At 38.3% G+C, this 13,960-nt stretch overlaps 1 protein-coding gene across 1 annotated transcript in view; it reads right to left on the reverse strand.

Moving 5' to 3' along the window:
- Positions 1–238: 238 nt before the first annotated feature.
- Positions 239–13,960, reverse strand: part of HCRTR2 (hypocretin receptor 2) — a 137,017-nt gene continuing 123,295 nt past the window's right edge. Inside the window, exons 5-8 of the mRNA XM_065913128.1 lie at positions 9,390–9,610; positions 6,260–6,381; positions 2,728–2,953; positions 239–251 (exon numbers count right to left, since the gene is read on the reverse strand). Coding sequence (XP_065769200.1) covers positions 239–251; positions 2,728–2,953; positions 6,260–6,381; positions 9,390–9,610 — 582 coding nt within the window. The remainder of the gene's footprint in view (positions 252–2,727; positions 2,954–6,259; positions 6,382–9,389; positions 9,611–13,960) is intronic.

A 13,960-nucleotide genomic window follows, 5' to 3' on the forward strand; every position in this document is an offset into this window, starting at 1 on the left:
GGTAAATAAAACTGGAGATTTGAAAGTTTTAGTTAGAAACTCAGATCATCCAGGTAGCCATAAAGCACACAGGGCCTTAGAACCTGTCTTCTCTCCACACTGCTCTGGTCACACAGGGGCAAGTATTTCATGACCCATTATCTCTCTGACTGAGATGATGCTGAGTGGTTTTCAACACTGGTACTCGCCTCTTCTTTCTGACCTCCAATCAGGTTGACAGTGGTGATGATGATGGTCCCTATTGTAGATACCTGGGGAGTAAAATACTTTATTTCACATGGGTTAGTGTACAGGTGCTAGATGCTAGCGTCTGGAGCAGAAACCACCTGTGGGGCTTGTGAGCATATAGATTCCTGAGGACCACACTCAAAGTTTCTGAGCTGGGACAGGGTGAAAATTTGCACAGCTAATGAGTTCTCAGGTGGTGCTGACAATGATGGTTCAGGAAACACATTTTGAGAATCACTGACTTAGAGCAAAGGAATTCTGACTTTTGAGTCCATCCTTCATACCATTACACAACGCACCTCTCTGAGCCTCTCTGTCTCTTGAGCTCTGGGTCTTGCTTTCTTGCCGTCTCTCTTCTTAAATGACAATTAACTAGATATGTTAAGATCTGAACATTTAGCTCTTACTCTGAGATACTACTTAGCTATTAAGGCATATTATCAATATTATTTGGCATTATCTTCAAACTAAAGTGCTAGTTTCCATCTCAATATGAAAATCACAATTCTCTTTTCACACAGCATAAATAAGAAAAAAGTTCTCAGATATACAAAGAGGAGAGAGGAGAATTACAAAATTTGCTTTCATTGATATCATTCTGATAACTAGCAATATAATCCCAATAAACTTTGTTCAAGGGTAGTTTTTGCTTTGAGTAATAAAAAGCACACAGTAATCCCAAATCTAAGACATGAAAACCATTTGTGGATAATTTGGTTATATTCTCTCTGAAAGTGATGAGTTGAAAAAAAGTAACAAAAAAACAACATAATTTTTAAGGTCTATGAAAATCTTTCTTAAATATTCTCCTTAATTTTTGTTTTAATAAAATAAGAATGCCTGCTACTATACTGTAAGAAGAGCAACTATCCACGAACATCTCTTTTACTTTTGATTTAATTTTAAAGTGACTATTTGAATCAGAATAATTTTGCAGAGAAGCAAATTGAAAATATCCAGTGCTTTGAACCCCAGATCTTCCATTTGTGCAAAATATACTACACTCCTGTTCCTTTGTGTGTGAATTAAGAGCAAAACCCTGCGTTCTCCTAGCTACCTGGCTCTCAGCCACAGGTATGGATAGAATTCACTGACATCAAGAGTCACTAATTAAACAGAAACAAGAAATTGCAACCTTCTTGCCCATGTCAGGGTGAGGACTGCCATCACTGGTTACTTCCTACTCTGAGTCTGAATCATCTCCCTGCATCCTCTACCAACAAGTTCCCCACAGTGGACTGGAGCTCTCTCAAAGGCCTGATCATATCCATCCTAGCACAGTAGGTACCTTCTGGGAGGTGTTTGATAAATGTTTGTATGCATGCATGCTAAGTTGCTGTAGTTGGGTCCAACTCTGTGACCCTATGGACTGTAGCCCACCAGGCTCCTCTGTCCATGGGATTCTCCAGCAAGATTACTGGAGTGAGTTGCCAAATCCTTCTCCAGGGGATCTGCCCAAACCAGGGATTGAACCCACATTTCCTGCAGCTCCTTCATTTCAGCTGGATTTTTTTTTTTTTTAACCGCTGAGCCACTGGAGAAGACCTGATAAATGTTTATAAAATGTAAATAAATACAAATAATTACCATCAACTCTCCATGACATTAACCTGTCCAATATGGGACCCAGAGTGATTTGGTATATACTACTACTTTTCTTTGTGAATTGCATTCTTAACTTCTTCTAGTAAGACCAATTATCTCATTTTTACTGGTTAGAAGAATGTGATTATGTTGTATCTTATTCTTCAATGTTAAAATCTTTCCTTAGAGATGGAAATTGCAAATTTATAGTACTCCAAAATTTTTGTATGAATACAGAGCCTTCCTGGCTATTCATTAAAATGAGAAATACTAGGCATGGTAAGATTACAAACCCAAGAAAACTGTGTAACTGAGTTATACAATTAATGGAAAATAAAGTTGAATAACCTACATATTTAGTATTGAAATATAGATTTTGAGTTATCTAATATAGTATGCTATTTGTATATAAATATACTCTCAGATATCACATCATAATGACACTTCTCTTTAGCAATTTTTTAAAGCTATAAAGTCAACTAACATATCTCTTGCTAATCCAAAGCTAGTAACTGCTACTTCTTTTAGCAACCAAAAGAAAATCAAAGGATAAGTTTGGGAAACTTTTACCCACCAATTTGAAGGTAGATTCAAATAACAATTAGCGTTGGAAATCTTCACACATTTAATTGACAATAATCCTAGTACATGAAGTTAAAAGTGAAACAGCCTGAAAATAAATCCAGTGAAAGGTTCGACTTCTAACATATTTCAATCAGAAGTTGAGAAATGATTTGAAACTGACTTTATTTCCAAAGAGCAAGTGATCATTTTCCCTTAAAAAAAGAAAAGCGGGGAGCGGTCCACACAGTAGTTCTGGCTTCAGATCAGTAGCATAACAAAGTTTCTGTGTACAGAGGTTTAAAAAAAGAAGAGTGGTCCCCGGCCATCCTCCTCCTGGCCGTCAGCCTCTACCAGCTCTGGAGGGGCCCGGCGCCGTTGGCCGCCGGCAGCGGGCTGATGCTCGTAAGCACCACCTGCTCGGAGAGTTTGGACACGTTATCAAAGTTGCTGACCTGCGTGGTCAGGGACTTGCGGCTTTCGGTGCTCGTCCGGCCCCTGGCCAGCCGGTCCTCCTGGCGGTGATGAGCCCCAAGGCAACAGCAAGAAAAGGCGGCTTTAAATTCCTCTCGAAACTTTCCTGGGTGACCGCGGAGAATGAAAGGAGAAAAGAATTTTGCAGTCAGTATGTTTTAACCAATCTCGGATAGGGTACAAATGAGTGACTTCCTGGAGCCAAATCTACATGGGGCTGCAACATTTTATAATGGTGAGGGAAAGATAGAAAAAGGGAATTTCTTTATCGGAAGCTTTGTGCAATCTTTGTTAAAAAATCATGTATTTTTAAATTGAAGTATCTTTGATTTACAATATCATGTACAGCACAGGCATTCAGTTACAATTTTCAGATTCCCTTATATGTTGTTAGAAAATGACTGAGTATAGTTCCCTGTGCTATAAGTAGGTCCTTGTTGTTTGTTTTTATGTTTGAAAGTGAGAGTGTTAGTTGCCCACTCATGTCTGATTCTTTGCGATCCCGTGAACTGTAGCCCACCAGGCTCCTCTGTCCATGGAATTCTCCAGGCAAGAATTCTGGAGTGGGTAGCCTTGCGCTTCTCCAGGGGATCTTCCCAACCCAGGGATTAAAACTGGGTCTCCTGCAATGTAGGCAGATTCTTTACTGTCTGAGCCACAAGGGAAGATCTTGTTATTTATATATATATATAAATATATACACATATATAATATTTCATTATTATATACAATATATTATAATATATAAATATAACTATATTAAATATTTAAATATATACATTTATATATATATACATATACATACATACACACATATATATGTTTATATGTAGTAGTGTGTATATTTTCATCCCAAACTTCTAATTTATCCCTCCCACCTCCCCTCACTTTTCCCTTTGGTAACCATAACTGTTTTCTATGTCTATGGGTCTATTACTTTTTGGAAATATATTCATTTGTATATCTTTTTAAGGTTCCACATGTAATTGATATGATGATATTTGTCTTTCTCTGTCTGACTTAGTATAATTTCTAGGTCCATTCATGTTGCTGCAAATATACATATACTCAATGGAATATTAGTCATAATAAAGAATGAATGCTTAGTACATTGTTGAAGTGATGAGACATTTCCATAAAATAGACTGTTTTATATGCTCAATGTTTGAAGTTTGTTTAATGTTTTTAATAGGCACACTACATATATTTGTGAATGTGGGTTATTTTTCACAAGATTGAGCACCAGCAGAAGGGTGCCCAGAGATATTTAATAATTCCAAAACTGATGAAATCTATGCTGTACATGGCCAAAAGTTTGCAGAAATCACTCTTGTATTGTACTGTGAAGAAATTGTTCTACTGACACAATCAGTTCAACAAAATGTCTAGAAAAGTAACTTAAACTATCTAGAAAGTTTCTTTTTGTGATCTGTGTGAAAGAAAGTGAAGTGAAGTCGCTCAGTCGTGTCTGACTCTTCGCGACCCCATGGACTGTAGCCTGCCAGGCTCCTCTGTCCATGGGATTTTCCAGGCAAGAATACTGGAGTGGGTTGCCATTTCCTTCTCCAATGGATCTTCCCAACCCAGGGACGGAACCCAGGTTTCCTGCAATGTAGGCAGACGCTTTACCTTCTGAGCCACCGGGGAAGTCCTATAATCTGCATAAGGCAGAACAACACCAAAAAAAAATGAATGAAAAATAAAAACCCCTAGAAGCTTTTCCCTATCTTTCAATTATTGATGCCACACTGAAGAAGGATAACCATGAAACAGTGACCTTTTAAGTCTCTAAGTGTAAATGACAGCATTGGAAATCACCATTTCTTGTCTCTGAGCTTCGATTACCCACCTGGGTTGTTGAGTGATTACAATCAGTGCCCAGTGGCCTTCTGGCGTCACTCTTGACCCCATCGTGGCACTTTGACTTGGTTCGCTGGCTTCTACCTCAGACACCTCTCTCTTATGCTCTAGTAGACTTCCCCTTCTTAATGCAAGCTCAGGGCTTTAGGCACTCCTAAGCCCAGGAATTCCTTTTAAGTCCTGGCTCTACACGCCCCTCCTCCTTTCAGACAGCACGTGAGCAGCAGGCTCTGGGTATCCCAGTCTGAATTAGTCTTTATTTTGGAGACTGGGGTTGAGTGAGCAGAGGGAGGCTCGAAAAGGGTGAAATGAATACAAAACACCCTTCACATATACACCATCTGATTCACTCAAAGATGAAATAAAGCAGAGGTATAGAAGGCACATGCGTGCTCCATTGCTCTGTGGTATCTGACTCTTTGTGACCCCATGGACTGTACCCTCCACGCTCCTCTGTCCATGAAATTTCTCACGCAAGAATACTGGAGCTGGAGCGGGGTGCCATTCCCTTCTGGGGATTCTGGGGAATCCCCCGACCCAGGGATCAAACCCACATTTCCTGCATTGGCAGGCAGACCCTTTACCACTGTGCCTCTGGACAGCCATATACAGGGTACATGCCACGACTGAAAAAATTTATTTAAAAAAAGCCTAACTGACTGTCTTTTGAGGGGGACCTTGCTGGTGGCTCTCAATGCAGGGGGCATGGGTTCAATCCCTGGTCAGGCCCCTAAGATCCTGTATGTCACATGGTGAGGCCAAATAAACAAACAAATACAATTTTTAAAAGTGACTATACCATTAAAAAGTATTTAGGGAGGGGGGATCGGGATGGGGAATACATGTAAATCCATGGCTGATTCATGTCAATGTATGACAAAACCCACTACAATATTGTAAAGTAATTAGCCTCCAACTAATAAAAATAAATGAAAAAAAAAAAGTATTTAGTTAAATGACTTTTATAATTATATTTATTCCATAAACAGAGATGGGTGGAATCAGTTGCAGAGAAATGTGCATGTGGTCTGTTTAGTTCAGTGTTATTTAGGAGGAATATAATTTTTTGGGTCAGTGAGAAATCTTGAGATAAGCCCAAGAGATATTAATTACCCACAAGAGAAATGTAAATACAGAGAAATACCTACAAATACAAAGGTTCCAACTCCATCTCAATTAGGCTATAAATATTGGCAAAGGAAATGATATAAGCAAGGCTGTTTTGTTTTTGGATAAAATGATTTCACATCTTTGTAAATCATAAGTTTAATATATGACAAGCAAGATTATTATCCAGTTCTCACAATTTCACTCTCCTATTTCAACTTTTCTTCTAAATTTAATGGAAAAAGTTACAATTTTCTCTGATTGTTAAGTAATAAGTATTCCTTCTCGTAAGGGAAAAAAGCTAAAGACCAGTCAGATCAGTGAAAAAAATTCTCATTATATTGCAACTAAGCTCTTCCTACAGTTCAAGAGTGTTGACACCTTCTGGTCATCCATCCCTTGCCCTGGGCTGTAGTTTGTAGAGAAGTAACAGGCGAAGACTCACCACTGAGAAAATTATAAATGATTGGGTTCGCAGCACTGTTGGCATATACGAGCCAGTGTGAAAATGTAAACCAGGCGTACACAGTTTCCCTGTCTTCCGTGTGGGCGAACATCCCAAACACTCTGTAGGGAAAGAAACGGTAGCAGGACATCAGTGGGATTCTGGAAAGTCCCTTTAAATAAGCAAATTCAAGGGTCACCAAAGGCCCAGGTCGCAGCGACCGGACTCTAGCGCTGCCCCGCAGGATGGACCTCTTCCAGCTTCAGGGAAACCACGGTGGGGCCAGAAGGACGTCGGTCCCTGCAGGTCACCTAAAGGCACAGTCAGTGTTGTCAGAAATCAAGAGCCAGCTCAGGTCAGAGGAGGAGGGGCTTTATCCCTTGTAAAGAATGAGTGCTATAAGAATGCAAAGGTTGGGTATATATCTATCTCCCTTCTTTCCTGCCGCTTCTAAACGCAATGGAGCAGTGTTTGTTAATATTCCATTTCATTTGATTTAATCTTTAGTTTAAACTGGAATTTAAGATTAACAGTGTGCTCACTTTAGGAGTACAACAACGTGACTCACTTGTACATATACCTGTTTCTTCTTTCTGAGATGCTTTTCCCAAGAATATTGAGCAGAGTTCCCTGTACTATACAGCGGGTCCTTGTTGGTTATCTCTTTTAAATATGGCAATGTGTATACTTCACACTCCTAAGTTGCTGTCTATATGTACTACTTCCTACTTTCCCTTGTGCATTGATCAGAGTATTACATTTCTTCAACTCAGTCTTACCACCTTGCTGAAATTGGGCTTCTGGTATTTTTTTTTTTTTTTTTTAATATGCAGAGGAGAACTAGTTTTCAGTCAGCAAAATTCTGGCAATTTCTTAAAATTTTTAAGTTTTAATATTTTTATTCATTATTTTAAACTCTTACAAATAGTTTATTACTATGTCCTTAAAGGTCATTTTTAAGATTTCTTCTATACTTTGAAATATCTCAGCTATCAAATTCTATTCACTAGTCAACAGCAGGCAACTTGTAATTACTTGGTAAATTGGTAGGCTGAAGATTATAATGTATTTCTTGATAGAGGTTTCATCATTGATTGTGGATTTTGTGCACACGATAGAAATACATTGTCGGAATAAAGCGATGTTCTATGGAGTACTCTAGTCTTACATAATGTAATGTATAGTGAAACAATGTGGATAAATGGAATGAATATATTATGACCCTCTATCACAATATATCTTTGAAATAATATACAAACCAGACTTGCTTTAAAGATGTTGGTTTTGACTAAGCAGACAAACTGACTTCCAAAGAAAAGAATTAAGGATTTTATTTGTAAGAGAAAGAAAACAAAAGTATAAAATCAGAGGGCAAACAGAGACAAGTATTTGAAGAAAATGTGTGTGGTAAAGAGAAAAACAACTTTAAAGGTTATTTTGAAATTTTTATTTTGTGACAAAGACCAGAAGACTCAAAAAATGGAAACTATTTTAAATTTAACATGGGTTATCTCCTTAGAAAGCCATTTATTTTCCTTGGAAAGTAAGGTCTGTAAGTCAGAAGAATAGAAATATTATGGACAAGTAGGTATTTGGAACTAGCTAAAGGGAAGGTACTAGGGCTGAGATGCAGGAAATCCAAGTGTGTCTTTGAGAGAGCAGTAAATCCAATTTTCACTGAGTTTAGACAGACTAAAATAAAAGTACAAAACAAAAGAGAAAACCTATCCAGTATGTTTATAGGTTCTTAGGAACAGACAACATCATTTTACATCAGACTAGAATACATTTGTACATGATTTCTGTGGGCAGGAAAATTAAGGAGGGAATTAAAAAAAAATATATATACACACACACACATATATATGTGGAGGGCAAAGAAGCTTCCCTTTTCTTGTGAGCTGGTGTATATCTCAAGGACCAAAGCTGCCACAGATTTTATACCTTTAAGGCTCTGCCTGTACTAATCAACATTGCTGAAAAGTCCATGTTCTCTTTCTACCATTGATGAAGTCATTCCGAATATATACATGTATAACTGAACCACTTCGTTGTGCGGCTGAAACTAACGCAGCTTTGTCAATCAACATTACTTCAATAAAATTTATTCTTAAAAAATGCAAAGAAAAAAAGTCATTAAGCAATCAAAGACAAAGCCCCAAAGAGAATGATAAATCTTTGCAGCTGGTTATACCAGCTTCAGACTGTGTGATTCCAGCCAAAGCTGCCTCTCTCCAGAGTCCCCAGCTGTGAGAAATAGGATATAGACTCTGAATCAGGGGAAAATGAGAGGTGCAATCCTAGTTTTAGTTAGAGTCCTCTGATAAACAGAACCAGTATTACCTTGGGACCAGCCTCTATGCAACTATTAAGATAATTTCCAATAAAGATGGTTGAAGGTTTCTGGGTACCACTGCCCTGTATCAGCCGATCATGTTGGCCAACTGTTTTAACTTAAAAGTGTACCTGCGGGGTTACAGGGACATAACTTCTCTCACTGAAAAGCTTTGTGTTGATTTTGGGTATTAACACTATTCACCTATTCACCCTAAACTTGATTTACTTACTTCAGAAAAATGGATTTTCTTTCTTTCTGTTTAAGCATTCAAAACACAGTATGTGCTGTGATTCCACTTGTGTGTGTGTGTGCGCGCGCATGCTCTAATAAATGCACTTTTAATTAGAACACTAACACAATTCTTATCTCTTTTTGTCCTTTAGATAAAATTCTGTCACCATTCCCTATGTCTTTGAAAACAAAGTTGGAAAACCCATTTGTTCTGATCAAAAAAGAGCTCCAAGCTGTAAATGAGTTTTTTGCATTAGAATTTTTTCTGCATCTGAGATTCAGCAATTAACTTGAAGAGGTCACGGGAACATCTGTTTTCTGTCTGTCATTCAATAGGGAATTAGCATGGATAAGAGCATTTAAAGTCCCAGCACTCTAAAAAGCTGTGTGTTCTTACCTGCTGGTAACAACAACACATTGAGTTATCTGGCCAGACAAGCTATCTTGGCAGACAGCTTAGAATTTTTCTCTGGCTTAAAAAAAAAAAAGAAAAAAAGCCCTTAATTAAGAACCAAGAGAAATGGCAGATCTCTTCATTTTCAAATAATACGTGAGCTTTACCTCTTTAGCACATTGAGGATGCTAATTGGGAGATAGCAAATTGCAAACACCAGGAGCACGACCATCAACATCCGGGCTGTTTTCCGTCTGGCTCGGATCTGCTTTACTTCAGCGGCCACCGCGCTAATCCTGGATTTGGTCTGCTGTCCGGGCCCCCGAGGCTGGGAAAGAGGCTGCAGGGCCTTCCATTTTCTCTGAACGACAGAAGAGGTTCCAGGAATCTGAAAGGAGTGCAAATCCTTTATTGCTATCTGAGTTAGGAAAGTTCCACTTCGGAGGGGTAATTGGAAGACATAGTTAAGGACAGTGTTCCCAGACACCTGCGGTCTGGGAGGTTTGCTGCGTGGAGTGTGTTCTGGAGTAAAACCGTCGAGTGCCAAGTAGGAGTCTGGGTGGAAAAAAAAAAAGTTACAACATCACAGTTTTGTCAAAGTCTAAAGAGAGCTGAAAATGGAAAGCATATCTCTTTATAAATAGAGAAGTTGTCCCCACAAAGGAATAATATTCAGTACTAAAGAGAAATGAGTTATCAAGCCGTGAAAAAAATAGAGAGGGACCTTAAATGCATACTACTAAATGAAAGGAACCAATCTAAGAAGGTTACCTGTTGTAGGGTTCCAAATATATGATATCCTGAAAAAGGTGAACATATGGAGAGTAGAATGATCAGTGGTTGCCAGGGGTAACGGGAGATGGATGAATTAGCATAGCACAGAGGATTTCAGGGCAGGGAATATACTCTGCATGATGGATACATTTCATCACACATTATGCTTTGTATCTGAATATACCATCCAAACACATAGAATGTACATCAAAAGTGAATCATAAAGTAAACTGTGACTATGATGAGCAGATGCAGGTTCATCAGTTTTAACAAATGTATCACGCTGCCGGAGGATGTTGATAATGGGGGACTGCTCATGAATGGAGGGAGAGCAGAGATAGGAAAACTGTAACTTCCACTCAAATTTTCTGTGACTTTATAACTACTCTTTAAGAAAAACTTCTTGATTTAAAAGAGAGAGAGATGAAAACTGGGGAAGCAGAGCACCTATTAGGAATTCTGATTCAGCTCAGATACCTGGAGTTGAAACAGACTGAAAACCTAAGCAGGTGATGTCAAAGTAACCTGCATGGCTTTTCATGCATCAATACTGCCACCTGCTGGCAGACAGAGAGTTTGGACTTTTGTTAGGTTTTCTGCTTCTCGGGTTTAAGGTAATGTGTGGCAAAACCAATACAATATTCTAAAGTAAAATAATAAATTAATTAATTAAAAAATAAAAATTAAAAAAACCTTTAAATAAAAGGAATAAAAACAAAATAAAATGTTCTCTGTTGCTGATTATTTTTTCTTATAAAATTTCTGGAAGTCAACTGTGGCCTGACCCTTTAAAATTCACATAAAAGCCTTGAAAATCCCTCGTGGTCTTCCATGATCATTTCAAATAGCTGGAATTTGTAACAACAGTTACACAACTTGTACTTTTCCATTTCTTTTCAAAGTTGTTTGATAACAGCAGGGAGTCCCTCCAAGTATAATATTGTCTTAATTATAAGCTCATGAAGATTGATAGGGTTTAGTGAGCAAAACAATAAAATTCAGCATGTGTAATTTTTTAAGAGGAAAATGTGCCAACAAGCACACCATAAGAACAGCCTAGTTCTATTAAGATTATTCAGCTGTTGCTTTTATCTCTGCACCGAAAGTCAGAACAGAGCAGCGTGTCCCTACGATCTCTCACAATGGTGTTGGATGGATTCTATTGCTTTATCCATCACAAGATCCAAGTCTGTTAGATAAACATTAATTTGAGAACAGAATTTCACTTTACTTTGATTTCCACAGAGATGAATTGATGTGATGCTTCTTTTGAACATAACTATTCCCTCTCAAAAAGGAGCAAATGAAAATAAGGAAAACCTGCCTTTAAATTGAAAAACATTTGACAAATGATTTATCTTTGGAGTCTCTATGTTCTGCTATGTAGGTTGACCTTTCACATCAAGGTGGCCCCACTCAATCTTCTTTTCTATTGACTGAGAATCCTTCCTCCTCTATGAGTCTTTTTATAAGCAGTCATTTTTAAAAATAATTGAGAAATTGCAATGGATGTTGGAAATTCCCAGAAGACCTCTAGCATGAGTAACCCTATTAATGTCTGCTAAATTGTCTTGAACTCTTTCCTAAACAATCTCTAAGAGCATTTAAACTGAAGCAATCTATTATTCAGTGCTCCCCTGAGGAAAAAGAATCAATATCTTGCATCTGAAGACTTCTGCAACTATCAGAAAAAGTTGCCATAAAGAGAAACTGCCACAGTGAGCATGACTATGGTTCCTGCAACCATAAAAAAAAGTGATAATGATGTCCTCTCTTAGATGATGATCTAAATACAGATAGAAGATGCTAATCCTGCACACATTGTATAAGACATACAGTAGTCCCCACTGATAATTTGTCTATGTCAAGAGAAAATCAGTACAGTAACAATAGAAATTGTTGATATTAACTGAGCCCATGGAATGATGCAAAATCTTGACTAATTATTAATGCTTTCTTTAAAAAAAGTTACTGTATACCCATTTTACAGATTATCAAGCATTTTTGAGAAAGATTAAATAAAATATCCAGTCTATATCTTTAATAAATGACAAGCCAGAATATGCATACAGGTGTGTCTTATTGGAAAGTTCATTTTTTCCCATTGTGATGTACTATTTCCATCTACAAACTTCAACACAATCTGATATGAAAGTTAACAATTTTTTTTCATACATGCTTAGTTATATAAAGGGGCTTTCCAGGTGGCTCAGTAGTAAAAGAATACGCCTCCAATGCAGTTGATGGAGATTTGATCCCCGGGTCAGGAAGATCCCCTAGAGAAGGAAATGGCAACCTAACCCGCGGATAGAGGAACCTGGTGAACTAGTCTGTGGGGTCGCAAAACGTCAGACATGACTGAGCTCACGCTTTAATTTTTGGTGACATAAAAGCAATAGTAGTCATACAAAAGGGCTTTTGAGAGACTCCGGCCATTTGTCCACAGGGAAAGGTCTTTTCTTTGCCATCTCAGCAAGGGCTAAGCAATCGCTGATTGTGGAAAGCAAACACACATACCATACAAACACAATACATAACATTATACACACACAGTACACACAGCACATACACAAACCCACACACACACTGCTTTCATTCTGCTATTACAATTAAACTTCATAATCACCTTTGATGTGAAAATACATCCTGGAACAGGTATTAACACAGTTAGGAAATGGAACTATCATGTAAATGATGACCATTGAAACCTGTCCTGTCTAAAGAAGTCTTTGTGGCCAGGATAAGCAAATGCCGGGAGCCAGCACACGAGATCCCACCCATGACAAGGTCATGAGGAGAAGACCTGACAAGCAAGGCAGATCAGGACTTCAGGGATTTCGAAAAGCTGCCCCAGCGCTCACCTTAAAGATGATCTCTGTCTTTCTGATGCTCGCTATATTAGACTACTCCCTAATTTCTGTGACATGGGTAGACGGCCTTCCCTGAGCTCTCTCCAAACAGAATCAACTTAGAACTTTAATCAATATGTCCCCCGGACAGTGGTATCTTATAAGATTATCCAGGATGAAAGGAGTGTTTCAATTTAGGCCCCTTTGCTGACATTCTAGCCTGCTTGGCAAATGCGTACTAATGCACATGACTGCTCACAACACCTTAATCATAAACAGCATAAAGAATCTGATCACACAAAAGGCCCTAATAGGTGCAGAGCCCTTCGGGGGTGAGGAAGCCCTATTAGAGAACATAAAATATTATTCTAAAAACAGTTATAGTTAAAGATTTAGAAAAATAAGAGCTTAGAATTGTTAATTTTAACCAGGAATGCTAAACAGGGGCTGCCTCACTGGAGCTGCAGAGTCTTTGTGTGGTAAACCTTTTAGATAAATTTAACTGATAACTTCCGCAAAAGGACTGACCTTTGTGTTCATTAAAGAATAGATTGCGGAAAACAGCTTTGCATTCACCTAGGTCATAAAATGTCAATATGCCCCAAGGCCAGAAGATAATGTACAAGACTCTCACAAAGAAGTTGCAGGAAACACCCTGGTTTCTGAAGGATAAGCTGATTAAACTATCTTCCCCTTAAAAATGTACTAATTTAGAATAAAAGCTACGGTAAAAAATAAAGATTTGGCAGACTCTCTGCACCCCCGGCCTGGTCTCTCTCTCTCTCTTTCTTTCTTTCTCTCTCCCTCGCAGACTTGGCCCTATCAAGGCTGGTCTCACGTGTCTTCTCTCGTCGACACCGATCATCCTGAGGGTACCCCCCGGATCCTGCCAAGGCTGGACCCCGGCAAGCAAACATTAAAAAGGGCATAAAAGAATATTGTGAACAAACAGGAAATGAATAAATACAATGAAAGAAAAGATAATTAAACTGACACCTGTTTGTCTTTACAAACCCTGTTACAACAAAACAAATCAACAAACAAAATCTCCAAGCTCAGATAGCCTCATTGATTTAATATTCAATCAAATCATAAAGAATAATTTCTATCTTATT

The sequence above is a fragment of the Muntiacus reevesi genome, chromosome 20 (assembly GCF_963930625.1).
Source record: "Muntiacus reevesi chromosome 20, mMunRee1.1, whole genome shotgun sequence".
NCBI lineage: Eukaryota > Metazoa > Chordata > Mammalia > Artiodactyla > Cervidae > Muntiacus > Muntiacus reevesi.